General features: G+C 37.0%; 1 protein-coding gene across 33 annotated transcripts; it reads right to left on the bottom strand.

Annotated features, from left to right (window-relative positions):
* Nucleotides 1–778: 778 nt before the first annotated feature.
* On the bottom strand, nucleotides 779–18,168 carry LOC107797763 (uncharacterized). 33 transcript variants are annotated; one of them, XR_012696458.1, is made up of 10 exons: nucleotides 17,876–18,159; nucleotides 17,747–17,797; nucleotides 16,779–16,830; nucleotides 12,471–16,109; nucleotides 11,139–11,230; nucleotides 4,271–4,431; nucleotides 3,912–4,180; nucleotides 2,730–2,770; nucleotides 1,256–2,249; nucleotides 779–1,099 (listed from the first exon to the last, which is right to left on the bottom strand). XR_012696458.1 is itself a non-coding variant. In XM_075224880.1 (10 exons), coding segments are annotated over exons 4-10 (462 nt in total). In that variant the 5' UTR covers nucleotides 11,194–11,230; nucleotides 12,471–12,746; nucleotides 16,779–16,830; nucleotides 17,747–18,133; the 3' UTR covers nucleotides 779–1,098. The 33 variants fall into 33 exon arrangements, 20 of the variants coding, with proteins under 20 accessions (XP_075080981.1, XP_075080982.1, XP_075080972.1 ...); XR_012696450.1 differs by having other exon boundaries at nucleotides 12,471–15,961; nucleotides 16,047–16,109; nucleotides 17,747–18,158; XM_075224880.1 differs by having other exon boundaries at nucleotides 1,234–1,460; nucleotides 2,234–2,249; nucleotides 4,113–4,180; ... (1 more) ...; nucleotides 12,471–12,746; nucleotides 17,747–18,133.
* Nucleotides 18,169–21,080: the final 2,912 nt, after the last annotated feature.

The following is a 21,080-nucleotide window of genomic DNA, read 5'->3' as shown; positions in this document are numbered from 1 at the left end:
ACCCTCTTGACCCCATATGGGACCATCCTTGGAGCAAAGGCATTATTCTTTCTTTTGATCCCTTAGTATTAGAACTAGTTGGAGGTAGCCCGGGTTGTGCCCGGGCCCAAGAACCTTATTAATTTTTATTTAACATAAAAAAACATTTGTTTACAAGTCATGAAACAAAGCTGGAAGAAATCTATACAATTTGATTCAAAATGTTTCAAAACGAAGAGTACAAAGTGCTACAATTCTACCAGTTCCCTAATTCTTGTGTTATTAGGAAGTAGAATATTTTTGCCTTATGGCCGAGACAACAAGCTAATCTGAAAAATATACAAGCAAAAAATATCTTAGCACATGTGTGTAATACAAGTTATCAGAATGGAAAAAGTAGAACCATCAGGCAACATTCTGATATATTTATATTAACTGTATTTCAGAAATTGAAATAGAATTACCTATTTCAACTTCTAGGAACAACGGCTTCACTGTTAGTAGATAAAAGTCATAAAAGAGAGAAATGCATTGGAGCACAGGAATGAGAAAACGGGATAGTGAGCAAATATCATTTACGAAAGAACTTTAGATGAACTCTAGAGTTTCGGAACATCTATCAAACACTTGAAATTCGAGAGTTTTCTACCTTGTACATGATAAGAACCTCTGTAAAGTTTTCGCATCTCCTCTATGATTATTTGAAGCAGTTGATTCAAGAAGTTGCATGAAGCAGTTTACAGCTGAAGTATCAATTTTCTGAGCAATTATGTTTGCTACTTTATTTGTTGCAATAGTATAATTGTAAGTCCAAAACTGGTTTGACCCTTGATTATGACAGAAAGCAACAAGCATTATACTGATCCCAACAATGGATAGTGGTGGAAACACGAGCAGAGAAAAGGGATTTCCATTGACAAGCATCTAAACTAAAATTCGTATAACATGCTACAAAATGGTGCACTTATGCAGTTTATCTTGTCCAAGCCTCCTATAGTAGCCCAGTTATCTGCATTCCATGTGCTAGAAAGTACTTACATTGGCCTGTCAATTGGAAAAGAAATTGTTCGTCTGATTCGCGTTCTTGTATACCCTTATTGGAACCTTATTCATAAAAAATCTGCATTCAAAAGAGTATTGATCGTCATTAACTATACCTTAATCTCAAATATGTTGTGCTTAGGTAAATTTGTTCAACATGAAACTTTTTGTTGAAATTATAGTACACAATGGAAGTCCAGAGTAGGGTCACACCAGAGAAAATGCCCCATCTTACATTCATCACTGCCATTATTGTACACAATGGTCTGAATAAGATAAGGCTGTGTTGTTCTGTTTCCGAAGAGATTTTGAGAAGTCTTGAAATGAGTAATAGGACACATTTTACTGAAGTTGTTTATCACCAATGAGAGAGCACCAACAGGACAGTAGCCAATTCCATACAGAAACTTCAGTTGAAGAGCACGGTGTTTACACAGTTCCTACCAATATATGAGCAAAAGCAAAAAAAATACGCGACTTTTAGAAAGAATGGAGATATTGACAGAGTTTATTTAGATTACATTATAACAATCTTATTTGCTAATGTCATCAAGCTGGTGTTGTGGGATTTTTTATCTGTAAGCATATATATTTCGAATAATTTATATATTTTCATCATCACATAAGTTGGAACATCAGTTCAAATGCACTGTATCACCTAATTAAATGTTCCTATAAATTATTTTACCATTTCCCTTCTGCAATTTTAATCTTTCTTCATATTTTTTATCTTTATTTTTTCTCCTCCGAGATTTTAATATATAGTAGGTCAATGTAATTTCTTGCTAATTTTTAGTTAAAAAATTTAAGGAATGTCTAAATGCTTCGCCTCAAATTTGATCATTGTACTTGTACCCCACTGCAGGAGAAAAGCTTAATTCATTGAATAATTTTGTCAGACACCTAAGGGTAGAGGCTAAAACAGAAACACAGAAGCTACACACACAGAAAGAGAAGAGCATGGAGGCATTGGAAATATTACAGTATAAACTGATCTCACCCCGAAGGTGATCAAACGCAAATTTATAGCAGTAAGAAACTCGAAGAACAGAGTGAAACTAAATAGAAAGATAAATAGAGTGTGACCTGAATAATCGTACAGGAAAGAAAAGTGAAATCGGATATTGCCCACCATTTACCCAAAAGCAAAAATACCAGATGGCCTTTATAAGGAGTGTGAGTCAGCAAACTGAGTAGGAGCAATTTGACAAACCTGATCAACAAAGATGCTGCAGAAAAAGTATATGATTATCTAGCTTAATAATATTATTGTTTCAACTATTAAAAATATTAATGTGACAAAGTTGAATAAAGGACCATAATGTCTATTTTTCTTTCTGTTTTTACGATTAGATCATGTTTCACAACAGTTTTCATGGCTTTAAACCTTAGGTTTTTTAATCAGAAACTTTGATGCAGTGTATAATCTCACAAGATGATCAGCAGACACAAACCTTAGGTGAACTTGTTTGCATTCTTTTATGCCTTTTTCTCAACCAAAGCTACTGTTGGATTGATCACTGCAGGTTACTTACTAGACACAGTCCATTCTCTTTTGGGAACCACTCTCCACAGAGGACTCTTATATCTTTCACTTGATTATTTAATTCATAGATACCCTCTTAGTAGATCTAAATTATGGTGAAAAGAACAAATACCTAGTCAAACACTCTAGTATCTTGTGAGAAATCATGAGAATATACTCTTACATGTGAACTAAGTAGCACTTGATGTAGGCCTTGTGTTTGTCCTGTGTTAAAAAAATTGAAATTAAGGTAAGTAGCATGTACCTACTTGTTCAGTTTATGCGCAATCAGAGAGTAAATATTCTGAGATTTGAAGAAATATTTATAGCCAATTTGGTATTGTTTCTGAAAAGGTTTGCAACCTTTTAGAACAGCCATAGCTGTTGGAACAAGTTTGACACTATTTCAGAACAGCCATAGCTGTTGGAAATATTGCGGGAAAATTAAAACGGATTTAAAATAATCCGAAAAAGAAAACGGGTCGAACCCGACCGGGTCGCGGGTCATGGGTTATATCGGATTGAATTTTTTTTAATTAATTAATTAAATATTTGAAAAGAATTTTGTCCAAAAAGATTAATCAATCAATCTTTGACCGAAGCTGAAGCCGAGTCAAGCGATCGACGATGACGACGATGCGAGGCTTGCCTTCTTCTTAACTCTTTAAGAGCTAAAAGATGAGCTTCTCTATATATACACAAAGATTTTCTTTGCTTCTACCAATGAGGGACAACGTGCATTAGATAAATGAACTCATTCAAAATTTTGCTTCACTTCATTTCTTTTCCCACCATTTTCCATTCACACCTCTTTTGTTATTAATAAATAATAACAAAATCCAACAATTCTATCCCGACATCTATGTGAAAGTCAAGATATTATATGTATATATTGCTTATCTTTCCCATTCGAATAACTTCACCTCATCCCCAACTAACCAATTCTGAATGTAGTATAATTGTTTCCTCCAAAACTGTAAATTTAAAAGCTATACATCACAATATAAGGTCATGAGTCCTTAAGAACTCTTTCACAATAAATCCAGCATAATCCCAAAGTTGGAATTACCATTATATAAAATACTAGAGAAATCTCTAATGACGACTTTGTGTGGAAAGATATGTAAACACAAAAGATTCACAGGTCAAAAAGTAATCTATTGTTCTGATCATTTCATTACTGCTTATCTACAGTTTCATCTTCTCTCTTGGAGTAGAAGGAGATAACAATATGGCGGTATCTTACTTACAATTTATCACTTTAATATTCTATTTTCTTCTTTTTCAAGACTCCGAACATTATTTGCTAAACAGCTGAATCGTAAATTGCAAGTACAATAGGTTTGAAAGTTCAAATGAGACTAACTTGATAGTTAAATGTACATTACGTGGGTTGAGTTGTATCACAGTGTAAGCATAATTTTTTTATTAGCATCACGAAGGAAGATCAGCACAGTTGCAGGCAGATTTGTCACATTGGGGAGACTTTACTAATAGAACGCCTCTCGAATGGCACCGATCTTATATGCTCTCGTAATAGTATGATGGAACAGAGGAATAATAGCACCTTCAAATTTGGCGTAACGCCTGGTATTGATGGTTGTGGAATTAAAGTCTTTCCAGATAATGCTTTCACTGCAAAATATAATAAACGAGAAATCAAAAGCTCCAAGATTGTATTGAGGAACACAAGACATTCTTTGTGGTGGCCCGTAACAAACTTACCAGATATTGGTAAGTATGAACAAGGAAATTCCAGAAGCCAAAAGCATATCCTTCCTGAAGAAGTTCATCTAAGCACATAAGGATGATAGCAGCAAAGAAGAGTTGAAGGATAACTAGGATAGCATTTCCAACACCCAATTGGCTAACACTGCCATAAATCCCTGACAGAACATAAGTAAGTGCCTCGCCAATAACAATCACGATATCCAACAACTTTTGAGCACCATTACTGTGTAAGATAAATTTATCGAGAGAGCACATCAGAGAGTTTCATTGAACAGAACAGCTAATAGAAACATTATAAAACCAAGTTAGCTTAATAGCAAGAACGAAATTTTGTTAAATAAAATGAGTAATAAGTACAAAAAAGACGCATCCCTTTCTTTCGTGGTGGAGCGAGTGAAGTAGATTTAGATAGAAGCGTCAGATGAAGACAAAAAGTCAGTATAAGTTCAAGAGTGAGAACATTCAAAGCATGAAGTTTGTCTTGCAAATCCATATAAAAGAACTCATATAGGCTTTGCAAACTGATTTGAGCATAATAAACGTTATAGATCATATCATCCTCAAAAATCTAAGAGACAACTAACAAAATGAACTGATGCAAAATACATATAGTTGTTAAAAGAGTAAACAAACAAAACAAAAGAAATAATAATATTCAAAACATATTAACTTACAGGAGTGGTCGGTCCTCGTGAAACACATCGACTAATATTCATATGGTGATAATGTAGTAGTTAGAACATCATATAATTGTGAAGATTTCAAAGATGATGTCATAGTTATTTACTATAAACAGAGGAGACTGAGATTCTTGCTAATATTGCTGTCAAATTTGAGGTATACATAGTTAATTGTAGCTATTGACAAGAACAAATTTATCTGTATAGTTCTTCAAAACTCTTGAACTCCATCAAACAAATTACTTGTTATTGTGTTCATTCTTTAAGCTCACCTGTAGGTTGCAGCTGCTACCATTTTTTCGTGGTTGATTTGTTTTGCACTACTCATCAAACAAATATCCACTAATAAGCTTTTTTATTTATCAAGAACAATTTTAGAAAAGGCCAGAGATCCAACATAATCTCAGTAGATAACCATAATCTTGTAACATATATCCGTCTAAATTAAAATAATCTCAATAGCATTTATGTGACGACCCGGCCAGTCGTCTCATGAGTTACCACTCTGTTTCCCCATTTATGCTCCTTATTGCTTTGTCTATCGGTTTTATATGTGATCGGGTTGGTTGGCTTGGGTTCGGAAAGGATTTGGTAAGGTTTGAGACACTTAGTCTCTTTTGAGGAAGCTTAAGTTGTAAAAATCAACTGGATATTGACTTATGTGTTAGAGGGCTCGGATGTGAGTTCTAATGGTTCGGATAGCTTCGGGAGGTAATTTGGGACTTAGGAGCATGATCGAAATGATTTTTGGAGGTCCGGAGTAGATTTAGGCTTGAATTGGAGAAATTGGATTTTTGGCATTTTTCGGTTGATAGGTGATATTTAGATATAGGGGTCGGAACGAGGGTATTCAGGTTGATTCGAAGAAGATAGAGCGGTTTAGAGTTGTCCCAGACCGTCATCAGCCACAGAGATTCATAGTTTTCTTGGTTTGGCGGGTTATTATCGCCGGTTTGTTTAGGGATTTTCATCCATCGCATCGCCCTTGACCAAGTTTACTCAGAAGGGTGCTTCATTTGTATGGTCGTATGAGTGTGAGGAGAGCTTTCAGAAGCTCAAGACAGCCTTGACCACAGCTCCAGTGTTAGTTTTGCCATCAGCTTCAGGTTCATATACCGTGTATTGTAATGCTTCGAGAGTTGGTATTGATTGCGTTTTGATGCAGGAGGGTAGAGTTATTGCTTATGCTTCTTGTTAGTTGAAGCCCCATGAAAAGAACTACCCCGTTCATGATTTGGAGTTGGCTGCCAAGTTCACGCGTTGAAGATTTTGAGGCATTACTTGTATGGTGTGTCTTGTGAGGTGTTTACTGATCATCGTAGTTTCCAGCACTTGTTCAAACAGAATGATCTCAATTTGAGGTAGCGTAGGTGCTTGGAGTTGCTAAAGGATTATGATATCACTATAGTGTACCATCCGAGAAAGGCCAATGTGGTGGCCGATACTTTGAGCCGAAAGGCGGTGAGTATGGGGAGTTTAGCATATATTCCAGTTGGGGAGAGACCTTTTGCACTTGACGTTCAGGCCTTGGCCAATCGGTTTGTGAGGTTGGAAATTTCCAAGGCCAGTCGGGTATTGGCTTGTGTGGTTTCTCGGTCTTCCTTATATGATCGCAGCAGAGAGTGTCAGTATGATGATCCGCATTTGCTTGTCCTTAAGGACAGAGTTCAGCATGATGATGCCAGAGATGTGACCATTGGTGATGATGGGGTGTTGAGGATGCAGAGCCGGATTTGTGTGCCTAATGTATATGGGCTTCGGGAGTTGATTCTGGAGGAGGCCCATAGCTCGCGGTATTCCATTCATCTGGGTGCTGCGAAGATTTATCAGGATTTGAGGCAGCATTATTAGTGGAGGAGAATATAGAAAGATATTGTGGGATTTATAGCTCGGTGTCTCAATTGTCAGCAGGTGAAATATAAGCATTAGAGACCGGGTGGCTTGCTTCAGCAGATGGATATTCCAAAGTGGAAATGGGACCAGATCACTATAGACTTTGTAGTCGGACTTCCATGGACTTTGAAGAAGTTCAATGCTATTTGGGTGATTGTGGATCGGCTAACCAAGTCTGCGCACTTCATTCCTGTGTGTACTACTTATTCTTTAGAGCAGTTGGTAGAGATCTATATCCGGGATATTGTTCGTTTGCATGGTGTCCCAGTTTCCATCAACTCAGATAGGGGCACTCAGTTCACTTCGCAGTTTTTGAGGTCTGTACAGCGAGAGTTTGGTACTCAAGTCGAGTTGAGCACAGATTCTCACCCTTAGAAGGACGGGCAGTCCAAGCGCACTATTCAGATATTGAAGGACATGTTGCATAATTGTGTCATTGATTTCGGAGGGTCATGGGATCAGTTTCTACCACTTGCAGTGTTTGCTTAAACAACAGCTATCGGTCGAGTATTCATATGGCTCCATATGAGGCTTTGTATGGGAGGCGGTGTAGATCTCCAGTTGGTTGGTTTGAGCTAGGTGAGGCTAGGCTATTGGGGACAGACTTGGTGCAGGATGTTTTAGAAAAGGTGAAGGTGATTCAGGATAGGCTTCGTACAGCACAGTTGAGGCAAAAGAGTTATGCTAACAAGAAGGTTCGGGATGTGTCCTACATGGTTGGTGAGAAGGTTCTGTTGAAGGTTTCGCCCATGAAGGGTGTTATGAGGTTTGAGAATAAAGGTAAATTGAGTCTTCGATTCATTGGACCTTTTGAGGTGCTTCGGAGGATTGGGGAGGTGGCTTATGAGCTTGCTTTGCCACCCAGCTTGTCGAGTGTACATCCGGTATATCATGTGTCCATGCTTCGAAAGTATATTGGGGATCCGTCTCATGTTTTGGATTTTAGCACTATTCAGTTGGATGATGATTTGACCTATGATGTGGAGCCAGTAGCTATTTCGGGTCGTCAGGTTCGAAAGTTGAGGTCAAAAGATATAGCTTCAGTGAAAGTGCAGTGGAAAGGTCAGCCCGTGGAGGAGGCTATCTGGGAAACCAAGCGAGAGATGCGGAGCAGATATCCTTACCTGTTTGAGGCTTCAGGTATGTTTCTTAACTCATTCGAGGACGAACGTTTGTTTAAGTTGGGGAGTATGTGACGACCCGGTCAGTCGTCTCATGAGTTACCGCTCTATTTCCCCCATTTCTGCTCCTTATTACTTTGTCTATCGATTCTATATGTGATCGGGTTGGTTGGCTCGGGTTCGGAAAGGATTTGGTAAGGTTTGAGACACTTAGTCTCTTTTGAGGAAGCTTAAGTTGGAAAAGTCAACCAGATGTTTACTTATGTGTTAGAGGACTCGGATGTGAGTTCCAATGGTTCAAATAGCTTCGGGAGGTGATTTGGGACTTAGGAGCGTGATCAGAATGAGTTTTGGAGGTCCGGAGTAGATTTAGGCTTGAATTGGCGAAAGTGAATTTTTGACGTTTTCCGGTTGATAGGTGAGATTTTAATATAGGGTCTAGAATGGAATTCCGAGAGTTGTAGTAGTTCTGTTGTGTCACTTAGGATGTGTGTGCAAAATTTCAGGTCATTCGGACGTGGTTTGGTTGGGTTTTTGATCAAAGGCATAATTCGGAAGAATTTGGAAAACTTAGGCTTGAATCCGATGTATTTTGGTTGATTCGATGGTGTTTGAGGTGTTTTGAAGATTGGCATAAGTTTGAATAAGGTTATGGGATATGTTTGTACTTTTGGTTGAGGTCCCGGGGGCCTCGGGGTGACTTCGGATGGTTGATGGAGAAGTTTGGAATTTTGGTAAGCTGCAGATTTTCTACTTCTGGTATTTCCGCACCTGCGGATTGGGGACCGTAGGTGCGATGCCGCAGATGCAGACGATTGGTCGCAGAAGCGGAAAATGGCTGGAAAGGAAGAACCGCAGAAGCGGTTGTTGGATCGCACCTGCGAAGGCGCAGGTGCGGAATGTTCATCGCAGATGTGAAAAGTTGAGACTTAAGTGAGGACCGCAAATGCGGTGGTCTTGACGCAAAAGCGGTACCGCAAAAATAGGAATTGGGCCGCAGATGCGAAATCCCTGGGCCAGAAAGTATAAATTGTTTCCTTCGCGATTTTTGAGCCATTCCACCATTTCTACGTTGGCTTTGGAGCTTTTTAGATGATTTTGAAGAAGGATTTCAAGGGAACTTTATTGAGGTAACGATTTTGGACCTAAAACTCGTTCCTATTGTAATATTTCACGGATTAGAGCTATAATTAATGGAATTAAGGGTTAAAATTGGGGAAACTAGGGCTTGGTATTGGAGACCCAGACTTGAGGATTTGAGGGACCATTTGTGGTCAGATTTTGGTACTTTTGATATGTATGAACTCGTGGTGGGATGAGGAATCTATTGATGTGAATTTTATCGAATCCCGAGACGTGGGCCCGGGGGTCGAATTTTAGTAATTCGGGACTTAGGTTGTAAAATGATTATTTTCGCTTGGGCTTCATTCCCTTAGCATATTTTGACGTCATGATTCTAATTTTGGATAGATTCAACGCGAGTGAAGACCGATTCGAGGGGCAAAGGCCTCGCGGGCTAGAGTTTGGACCGGATTGAGGTGACTAATGATTGTAAATGATTTTCTGAGGGTATGAAATCCCGGATTGCACATCGTTGTGCTATATTGAGGTGACGCACACGTTAGATGACGAGCATGGGGTCGTGCACTATTGGGGATTGTGACTTAGTCCGTCCCGAATGACTGTTTTACCGCGTATTTGACTGAAAACTATTTGTTATCATCATGTTTTGGGCTGAACACCATATTTGGGTTTCGTGCCAATTATTTGAACCCTTAGGGGATTTTTATTGATATTTCCTCACTGTTTTGACTTTATACTTGAACTCAATCATGTTATATTCTATTGTTTTTCATAACTCAGCCATGTTTACACTACTTTAACACTTAAATGATATTTTGGGTTGAGCACTATGTTTTACTATTGCCCAAGCGGCTGTGAGATTCTGACTGAGTAAGGCCGAGGGCCTATGTTGTGAGGAAACATTGATGTTGATATGAGGCCGAGGGCCTAGTGATGATGCCACGAGATGGCTTGATATTGCGCTTGGGCCGTAAGGAGCCCCTCCAGGAGTCTGCACACCCCCAGTGAGCGCGGATACCCATTGTGATGTGAGATGTAGCCCGAAGGGCTGGTATTGATCTGAGATATTGCCCGAGGGGCGGAATTGTTGACATTGTACCCGAAGGGCGAACCTTTATGTGTTTATCTTTCTTATTTTTTCGTCATTTACCTGTTTAATTGTTGAAAAGGCATTCCATGAATTATAAACTGAACTTAAATGATTTTATATTTCTTGACTGATTCACTATTTTTACTGGTTTTACTGCTTCATTATAGTATGTAATGTGCCTTACGTGTTTTCATATCTCTCAATCATTTATTTATGTTTATTACTCACTGAGTTAGAGTACTCACTTTACTCCCTGCACCCCGTGTGCAGATTCAGGCGTTGTTGATCCTGCTAGTGCGAGTTGAGAGCTCCTGGCAGACTTCGGAGTCCACGAGGTAGTTGTTTGGCATCCGCAATCCCGTGTTTCTACCCCTTTATCTTATTTATATCTCTTTATCAGTTATTCTGTAATAGCTTATATATTTTTCAGACTTGTGTTGGAATTGATAGATGCTCATGACTAATGATACCCCGGTATCGGGCTGTGTTGGGTTGTATTCCGCAAATTGCTTTGTATTGTCACCGTTACTTTTGAATTTATATCATGTTTAAGACTAAATGCTTATTGTTTAATTGCTTAAAACTGAATTGAAAATTTGTCGGTTGGCCTTGTCTTCACGAGAGGCGCCATCACGACCGGGTCCGGGTTTGGGGTCGCGACAAGATAGCGATCAACAATAATGAGAGACAATTCATCGTATAGCACATCACCAAATAAAAGACTGGTAAAACACAAATTTATCTATAAATTAGAGATTCAAAGCATACATCATAGCATGAACCAAGCTGTTATAATTTCTTTGTTTTCCTTTTATACTTTTTTCAAATATATTATCTGATGATGCTTATATGGTCTAAAGCAAGACCTTGTTATTAAAATCATTTGTCCAAGGGAATAACAGAGAAACATTCCTCGTGTAGGCAACTAATGAAGAAATTATATCAAAAGCTACAAAGCATGAGTATATAATTCAACTTCTAACAGGGAAATTCACCTTCATGTTTGTCTTGCTGAACTGATGGATATCTTGACTCCAAATGATGAAGCATTACAAAATTGAATAGGTCAGGATGGCATTGCTAAGTACTGAAAGGAGGGTAAAACATAGAAAAAATGAACAGTGGTGCGGATGGCACTGGAGCAATACATCATAAGAAACATAAATAAGAAAATTCGGCTACAAGTAATAAGAGTAGTAAAGCAGATAATAGCAGGGCAATGCTAAATGGTAACTCTAGACATTAGAGAAAACATTATTCATTTTTTTTTATAAACTTTCTTATTTCACCAAAATCAAGTTAAAAACCTATATTCTTTACTGACAAAGAATCAAACCTTTAATTTCTTTTAAAAGAACCAAGTAGTTCTCTACAGAGAATATAAATGAAATAGCCAAAATTATTACTCTTTCAACTGTTGCCCCTTAGAATTATTAATTGAGTATTTTTGCTACAAATATCACATGTTTTCCATCAAATAATACACCTAAACCGTCAACAGTAACAATTATTAAAATAGAAAGTGCCAAATAGGTATAAATGACTTTAGAATTTAATAGAGTTGTATAGAGTGAACATCACAATTATTTTTGCGGCATGTGAAGCATAAAAATTATTACCTGGCATTAGTTAATTGAATGCTTTTTGAATAACTTCATCATAAACTATGTTATACGTTGAGTGATTATCCTCAATGTCTGATGTCAGCGGTCAAATTAATAATTTCACACCTTCTGAACTTTTAGCTCTTGATAAAGCAACATAAAGTTGACCATGGGAAAAATTGGTTCACGTAAATAAATTTCAACAAAATCCAAAGTTTGACCTTGAACTTTATTTATAGTCATAGCAAAGCATAAGAGTACTGGAAATTGTATTCTTTTAAAAGCAATTGGAATTTTTTCATCTTGTGATGCTTAAGTGGTATTCTTAGAATAAAAACATGTCTATTTTGAAAATCACCGTTAGCAATTTTGGCACTTATAACATGTGTGTTTAAAACTACAACATGTTAACTGTGTGTCGTTACATAAACCTTCACAAGGACTTAAATTTCGTAGTAACATTATTGGACAATTTTCTTTTAAAGTTAATCTGTAAAGAGGCAAACCAGCAGGATTTAAAGTATGAAAATAATCTTCGAATTGACCTTGGTCATTCGGTTCAACAGTTTCATCAATTGCAACATATGTTCTAGCATCTTTTGGGAATCTAGATATGAGCATGTCATTTATTTCATGAACAAAATTATTTTTTGTTGTCAAGATCACACGAGAAGCTATGGAGGAAGAATCATCAAATAAGGAATCTTTATTGGGATATGTTACCTCAAATAACTCATTCAAGGATTCTTCTTCAGTTGTAAAAGGAATGATCAACATTTCCAATTCTCATCAAGTATTCACAAAAGCTAGGACCTGTTCTTGCACGCATATTCTCTGACAGCTGTAGTTTTTCTAGTTGATTCCAAATTTCAGAGTATAGTAAACTTTCAGAAATGAAGTCTTCTTTTTTTCATTTCGAACAACTGAAAGAGTTTGTCTAAAATCACCTCCAAAAACAACTACTTTTCCACCAAAGAGCATCTTAGTATCCATTAGATCCTTCAAAAGTAAATCAAAAGCTTCAATCGTTTTCCCTTTAGCCATTAATGCCTCATCCCATACAATTAATTTTATGTCTCTAATTAAACATACAAGTGAACTTTGGTTACTGATATTGCAACCAATATTTTCATCAATATCAATAGGGATCTTAAAACGTGAATGAGTTGTTCGCCCTCCAGGAAGAATAGAAGCTGCAACACCAGAAGTTGAAGTTGCTAGTGCTACAAATCCCTTAGATCTTATCGTAACCAACAAACTTCGATATAAGAAAGTTTTACCAGTTCCTCCTGGCCCGTCAATAAAAAAAGCTCCCGATTTGTTGGAAAATATTCTATCAACAATCATATTGTATGCTCTTCGTTGATCTGTATTTAGTTTTTTTTTTCTAATAACAAATCTTCTTCGAAAACTCTTAGGTTTCTCTCAAAATGAACTTCTTTTGCCTCTTTTGCAACTGCAGAAGCTCTAATGTTTTCTGCAACATGCTTGTACTCGTTAATGTCGTGTCCTATCGAGTGTAATTTGTCATTGATCTGGTTCAGGACTCTATGATGAATATCTTTAAATTTATTATTTGGCAAGCGTTTGAAGTTTTCGGACATTGAGTCTTCAAATTGTTCCCACAACTCTTTTGGATTAGTAGGAGTACAATATACCAATAGCGTAGCAAATAATCGTCTTAAACTATATGGCAATTGATAGCTTGCAGCTTCAATCATACAGTCAAGCAAACTATTGTCAGAATGTAATAATCCTCTTTTTTCAGCAGTCTCTCTAAATATAATATAACTTCTTCCATTTACAGTACGAAGATCTTCATATGATGTTGGTCCTCTTACATTCATTAATAATCGCCTGAGATAATATCTCTCACCTTCTGTTGGATGACATGTCACAACGCGTCCAATAATAGTACGTTGTTTTCGACGTGTCCACGTCTTGTCTGTAACTGACCAGACAAAGTATTCTGGAAACTCTTTATATAGTAGCTTAAGTTCTATAGCATAATCATCTGTTTGGTTCATGACAAAAAATTCTGTCAACATTGTTTTTCTAATCATAGGATTTTTTTTTTTAAATTGCATTTATACTCTCGGTGCTTTTAAAAGAAACATATTGTTGTCCTTCAAGGTGTAATTGAAGATGATAAACACTTGGTGTCATCTCACTAATAGAAAAACCAAATAAACGCCATGTAGCTTCGGGTGGAGATACCCATCTAGCAGACTGATATTCTTTTATTTTATCAATCTCTTTGTCTTTATCATTGTCATATACAGAAAAAGAAATTTTATCGTGCCCTTTACATATGTACTTGTAAAGATACTTGACAACTTAAATATTTGAGCATATCTCGATATTCATATGACATTTAAACTTTTCAAGTAAAAAAGGATTATATGGTACCACCCATGGATTATCGAGAAATTGTTCTCTAATTTTTATTACTTCACTTGTATGTCGTCTTTTATAAATTGGATAAGAGTTTTTTCCTTTTGATGTTCGATCAGCAAAATCTTTAGGGTAGTTAAATTTACAATATCCATTTTTCATGCATGAATTTGCAGGATTCAAATGACCACAATGATCGTGCATTATATGATGTACAACAAGTGAGTATAAGTAAGGCTATTTATCAGGATCAGGTAATTCAGCACAAACAACTCTGTCGTAAGACTCAAGTGTCAACAATTTGTATTCATTAGCAAGAATAATAATCAAATGTTCATGTGAAAGACCACATTTCTGGAATTCTACAGTGTACATAAAAGCAGCAACCTTTTCAAATATATTTCTTTTTAATATATCATTTTTTAGCTCTTCCAGTTTTGTTCTAAATACTCGACTAACTAAGTCAGGTCTATTTTATGCCTCATCAGTAGATAACAAATGTTCTTTTATTTCTGGCCATAATGGGTTGTATTTCATCATTAGAAAAAAGTCAGGTGTTCCAAAACGTTGTACCAAAGCAATAGCATCTATATATCGTCGGCGCATATCTCTTGGTCTCCCTGTAAATGTAACAGGAAGGAAAGTTTGTTTTCTGATTCTAGAAGCATCTCTTTCACCATGTCTTAAGACATCAAGAATACCTTGCAAAACTTCAATTCTAAACAAGTCTGGATTGAAAGAGAAGAAGTCTAGTCGTTGTGTTTCAAGTTTTATGAATACATCTACGACATATTTTTAGAATATCCTTCCAATATGTAAGATTTCATCAGTCTCATCATCTCTTATTTGAATTTTATAACAATAATATTCACGACAAAAGACAGTATTTCTTTTTTTCCTTTGTTGTTCTAGTACCTGAGCTTCCATATCAAGAAAATGTTTAATTGAACACATGTTTGCAACACTTGGTAAATTTCCTGTTCACAGTAGACACGACATCTAGTAGTATTCTTTAGTTGTACTATTTTCTTTATACCACAGTGCCACCCATCTTGAATATATGAAAATAATAGTGGGTATTGCAAGGGATCATAACATCCATAGTAACAGTTCACTAATTGGCTTTTATTGCTGTGAGTATAAATTCGAATGTGAGGTGTGGAAATATGAACGCCTTCTTCCACCATTATTACTGCAACTTCAGATGTAGTAGGTAAGTTATATACTCGTTGATCTAAACCTGAGTCACATTTGAGCGCAATATAAAAGTTCGATAATTCCGGAACATCTGCCAAAGATTTCAAGAAAACACTATACAGATTATTTTGTAGTATATTCATCAATTTTCCGATCATTGACTCATGTACTCTAGTTGAACAAGCAATTTTGTTTGCTACCTCATTTTCATTGTCGTAGAAGTATAACTGTCAATTTCTTCCTTTCTCGTTCGCAGGATATAAATCATCTATACAGTGATACATTTTTCCTTGAACTCTATGTATAGATACCATGATTTCTCTTAGCTAAGTCTTTGTCATATTTTACCCCGAGCGAAGTAAATGCAAACATGTTATTATATGTCTTAACATATGTTCGTAAATGGTCAGACTCTTCAGTAGTACCCAAAAATAATTCTCGTAGCTCTATAGGCATTTCATGTGAAGTAAGCTTGATTGAACCTTTATTGCAATAGAATCCAGGGGGTTCATATTGAAATCTTTTTGCAGCACAAAATTTACAGTTTGGGACAACTTTGAAAGCAACATATTCGGTTTGTGAACCAATAACGTGCAGAGGGGCTCTTCTATGTAGTCTAACTCCTGAATATTATGGAAATAATTAGGAGTCAATTTTAACTCCAAAGGAAGATAATGAATACTATTCTAACTTGAGAGTGATACAAACCTCTATTTGCTACATTCTCTGAACCAACACCACATCGGTCATTAGATGTACCTGATGTGGATCCTAATATAGACGCAATTATGAATTACATAAGTAAATGGTTTACGACAATAGAAATTTTATTAAAATAATATGCTTCATATACTCGCCTGTTTCGAAGAAGGAAAAACGACCAACTAAACTTTTTCCTTTCACAGAAGCAGCAGGTAAAGTACTAACTTCACATTTAGCAGCTAATAAAGACGCGTGAAACATATTTAGTTTAAACTGACTGCATTTAAACAGAAAGAGCGAAAGTTTAATTTGCTAACTTTGATTTGAAGTAAGAGAAAAATCTCTTATTATGAGAGCACTCTCCCTTTGAAGCGTTGAATTACTTAGAGATGTTGATTTGACTGAGTTATACAGAGTACGACTTTCTGGAAGACGTTTTCTTGAATCGAGTTCTTTCGTACGGCGGTTTAACAATAATGCTTTCTTTCTATCCGCTGATATTTTCTTATATTTTTTATGGCGATTGAATTTCATTTTAGCACTTCTATCTGCCAAGCATGGACTTTTGTTCTTTTGTCCTGAACGTGATATAGGCACATCTTTTTTATCCCCCGACATCTATACTCATCCAATGTAAGCAGTATTAAAAAATAAACTACACCCTTTCTCCAAAAAGATATCAAGTGAAAGGCAAAATTGAATAATTTGGTGGGGAACTGATGCTTTCTATTAGCTTACCTCGTAAAGCCGGAGTAGTTAGACAGAGTAATCAGACGTTAATTCCAGAAACCTGCAAACAGTGTGCATCAGTCATTAAAGCAAAATAGGCAAACCACATTTTTCGCTAAAAATTCATTGTCCGAATATTCATAAAAGCCATCAAGTTAATGTCACTCCGCTCAGAGCTAAAAGTCAATGATCATCTGAACTATAAAAATTACTCGTTTCAATAACTTAAGATGAGTTTGGTGGAAATCACCATGTAAAAGAATTTCTCCAATATAAAGTAGTTAAAAAGGTTCAACAGGTATTTAGTGCTAAACTTTTGCTCTGCTTTCCTTTATTATATACTTATTAATTATCACCGACTATAATATTTTTCTTTAAATTTCTTTCAGGAACAACTTAAAGAAAAAGTAAGAAGACTCAAGAGAAGACAAAACTTTGGATGATTTAAGGTGAGTGAGACTTGTCAAGGATTTGTACCAACTAAACTTGTGGACAAACTTGAAGAAGCAAAACAAATTACAGAGAGTTGGAAATAGACCAATATAAAGTAGTAAAATTAAATAATTATGAAAATTTGAAAAGCAAACTCATTTGCTCTACAGGTAAGATGGAACATCAGTCCAAATGCATTGTATCACTTAATCAAAGGCTCCTACAAATTATTTTATCATTTTCCTTCTGCAATTTTAGTCTTTCTTCATATTTTTAATCTTCATTTTTTTCTCCTCCAAGATTTTAATTTTTAGTATTTCAACGTAATTTCTTGCTAATTTTTAGTTCAAAATTTTAAGAAATGTCTAAATGCTTCACCTCAAATTTGATCAGTACACCTCGCTACAAAAGAAAAGCCTAATTCGTTGAGTAATTTTCTCAAACACCTACAGGCAGAGGCTAAAACAGAAACACAGAAGCTACCACATAGAAAGAGAAGAGCAGGGAGATAATGGAAATAGTAAATTAGGGTAAATTGATCTCACCTGGAAGTGATCAAAAGAGTAGCAGCAACAAAGCCGAAGAACATAGCGAAACTAAACAACAAACAGAGTGTAAACTGATTGAAAATTGTAGGGGAAGAAAAGTAATATCTGATATTGCCCACCGTTTACCCAAAAGCAAAAACAGCAGACGACGTTCTCTCAGGAGTGTGAGTCAGCAGACCGAGTAAAAGCAATTTGGGAAACCTGATCATTAGGAATGAAACGGAATTCCAAAAAGTTGCGTACTTGGGAGCTGAATATTTCTGATTTTTTTCATCATTTGAAATCCACAAGGAAGGCTAGAGATAACTCTCCGTTATAGATTAAGAGAATGTAATGTAAAATGACCAAGATACCCACATAGCACAAGCAAGCATGTTGACGGAGACCAGCTTAACTCTCTCTTATAGAATAAGAGAATATATTGAGAACCATTTACATTTGGTTTCCCTGATGTGAGCTTGCCAACTTTGAATATATCTAACTACTTGGACTTGTTAGAATTCGTTTAAAGGGCTCAACAACTTGTGCATGTTAGTTACACTGGTAGACTTATGACAAAAAGTTCAAGTATGTGCGAAATTCCAAACTTATCTTGATATTTACGAGGTTGGAAAAGAGAATTTTATGGCTCATATGTTGGCAGTTATTGCTTGATTTCCTTTCTGTGAACACTTTTATTCTCCTTGATGGGAATCATAATATGGAACAAGTAGAAACGATATTTTTTAACTATTTCAAGGTAATAAGTTGTTTCATTAGCTCACGTCATGACTTATGTCTTTAGTCTATGTTTTAGATGGTTATCTTGCATTTTAACTATAATAGCCAGCTGAAAATAAAGTTATGCATCTTTTTAAAAGTGTTAATTAAGGTACTAAGTTGAAGTTAGCAAGCTAATTGATTTCACCCTTTAAGGTTTAAGCATAGGTCGTTTTTCTGTTGGCACAGTATTGGTTTTACAAAATTGGAGATTCTTTCTTTGCAGTTTTGTTAGTGTTCTCAGAATTTAAGCAACATGTAACTTATTCCACCTGATAGTCTCTTCATTCGTTCAGATGATTGAGTTGGGCTTCAGTTGCTTTGTAGGCTATGCTTTGGTACATTGTACTGTGATGAGGTTTCCAGACCTTACGGTGTGGGATAATACTGGGTATATATGTTATTATTGTTGTTACTCTGATGAGATTCAAGATCTTTTTGTATTAAGTGGCTCAACTTCAATATACATGTAGAGGTGGATTTTTTATTGAACGTGACGGGTTCAGCCTTTAAGATTTCACCATTTCAAGAGGTAGATTCTACATTTTAATTTTGTGCTCCACATATTTTAAAATTTCGCCATTAGAACTCAAGATAGTTCATGCTCTACAAATTATAATTCATGCTTCTAAAAATCACGATTCTCTATCTCGTTTGAGTTTTGCAATTATGATTCATCCCCACAAATTTGTGTTTTTACAAAAAAAATTATTACTTGACACTTGCCTGCGATTCAATTATCCTTGGAGCAACCACATAAACCATTGCTTATGTTGACTCTGCACGAAGCTTAAGTGCACCAGTGCTTCAGATAGCTTAGCATTCCACTGTCTTGGTGCATGTTTGAGACCATACAAGGATTTCAAGAGTCTGCATATTGGTCTACTCTCCCCCTGACTCTGAAAGCCTTGTGGCGGAGTCATATATATCTCATCATGCAAGTCACCCTAGAGGAAAGCATTGTACACATCCATCTGATGAATGTACCAATGCTCAGATGCAGCAAAATCATGAACTGTTCTCACTGTAACCATTTTAACCACTGGACTAAATATTTCCTGATAATCAACACCCTCTTGTTGACTATACCCCTTGGCCACAAGCCTGGCCTTGAACTTCTCTACCTCTCCTGAGGCCTTGTACTTTACTTTGTATATCCACTTGCACCCAAGAGTAACTTCTCACTGGTGGCCGATGCTTTGAGTCGAAAGGCGGTGAGTATAGGGAGTTTGGAATATATTCTAGTTGGGGAGAGACTCTTGCAGTTGATGTTCAGGCCTTGGCCAATCGGCTTGTGAGGTTGGATATTTCGAAGCCCGGTCGGATATTGGCTTGTGTAGTTTCTCGGTCTTCCTTATATGATCACATCAGAGAGTGTCAGTATGATGATTCGCATTTGCTTGTCCTTAAGGACACAGTTCAGCATGATGATGTTAGAGATGTGACCATTGGTGATGATGGGGTGTTGAGGATGTAGGGCCGGATTTGTATGCCCAATGTGGATGGGCTTCGGGAGTTGATTCTAGAGGAGGCCCATAGCTCGCGTTATTCTATTGATCCGGGTGTCGCGAATATGTATCAGGATTTTAGGAAGCATTATTGGTGGAGGAGAATGAAGAAAGACATTGTGGGGTTTGTAGCTCGGTGTCTCAATTAAATGCAGGTGAAATATGACCATCAGATACCTGGTGGCTTGCTTCAGCGGATGGATATCCCAGAGTGAAAGTGGGAGCAGATCATTATGGACTTTATAGTTGAACTTTCACGGACTTTGAAGAAGTTCGATCCTATTTGGGTGGTTGTGGATCGGCTGACCAAGTTCGTGCACTTCATTCCTGTGTGTACTACCTACTCTACAGAGCGGTTGGTAGAGATCTATATCCGGGAGATTGTTCGATTGCATGGTGTCCCAGTTTTCATCATTTCAGATAGGGGCACTCAGTTTACTTCGCAGTTTTGGAGGTCTGTATAGCGAGAGTTGCGTACTCAGGTTGAGTTGAGCACAGCTTTTCACCCTCAGATGGACGGGCAGTCCGAGCGCACTATTCAGATATTGGAGGACATGTTACGTTCTTGTGTCATTCATTTCGGAGGGTCATGGGATCGGTTTCTACTACTTGCAGAGTTTGCTTATAACAACAACTACCAATCGAGTATTCAGATGGCTTTATATGAGGCTTTGTATGGGAGGTGGTGTAGATCTCCAGTTGGTTGGTTTGAGCCGGGTGAGGCTAGGCTTTTGGGGACAGACTTGGTGCATGATGTTTTAGAAAAGGCGAAGGTGATTCAGGAGAGGCTTCATACAGTGCAGTCGAGGCAAAAGAGTTATGCTGACAAGAAGGTTCGAGATGTGTCCTACATGGTTGGTGAGAAGGTTCTGTTGAAGGTTTCGCCCAAGAAGGGTATTATGAGATTTGGGAAGAGAGGTAAATTGACTCCTCGATTCATTGGGCCTTTTGAGGTGCTTTAGAGGATTGGGGAGGTAGCTTATGAGCTTGCTCTGTCACCCAGCTTGTCGAGTGTGCATCTAGTATTTCATGTTTCTATGCTCCGGAAGTATATTGGGGATCCG

This window comes from Nicotiana tabacum, chromosome 11 (genome assembly GCF_000715075.1).
Source record: "Nicotiana tabacum cultivar K326 chromosome 11, ASM71507v2, whole genome shotgun sequence".
NCBI classification, from domain to species: Eukaryota; Viridiplantae; Streptophyta; class Magnoliopsida; order Solanales; family Solanaceae; genus Nicotiana; species Nicotiana tabacum.
Note: the sequence above shows the minus strand (reverse complement) of the source record. Positions and strands in the feature narration are given on the sequence as shown.

Coding starts and splice junctions, on each gene's coding strand:
- LOC107797763 (XM_075224867.1), bottom strand. CDS start 4,338: ATGAACTTCTTCAGGAAGGATATGCTTTTGGCTTCTGGAATTTCCTTG. Junction 4,181..4,270: donor TTCATACTTACCAATATCTG/GTAAGTTTGTTA, acceptor TATATTTTGCAG/TGAAAGCATTATCTGGAAAG. Junction 1,461..2,106: donor TTTCCTGTACGATTATTCAG/GTCACACTCTAT, acceptor ATATATTGGTAG/GAACTGTGTAAACACCGTGC.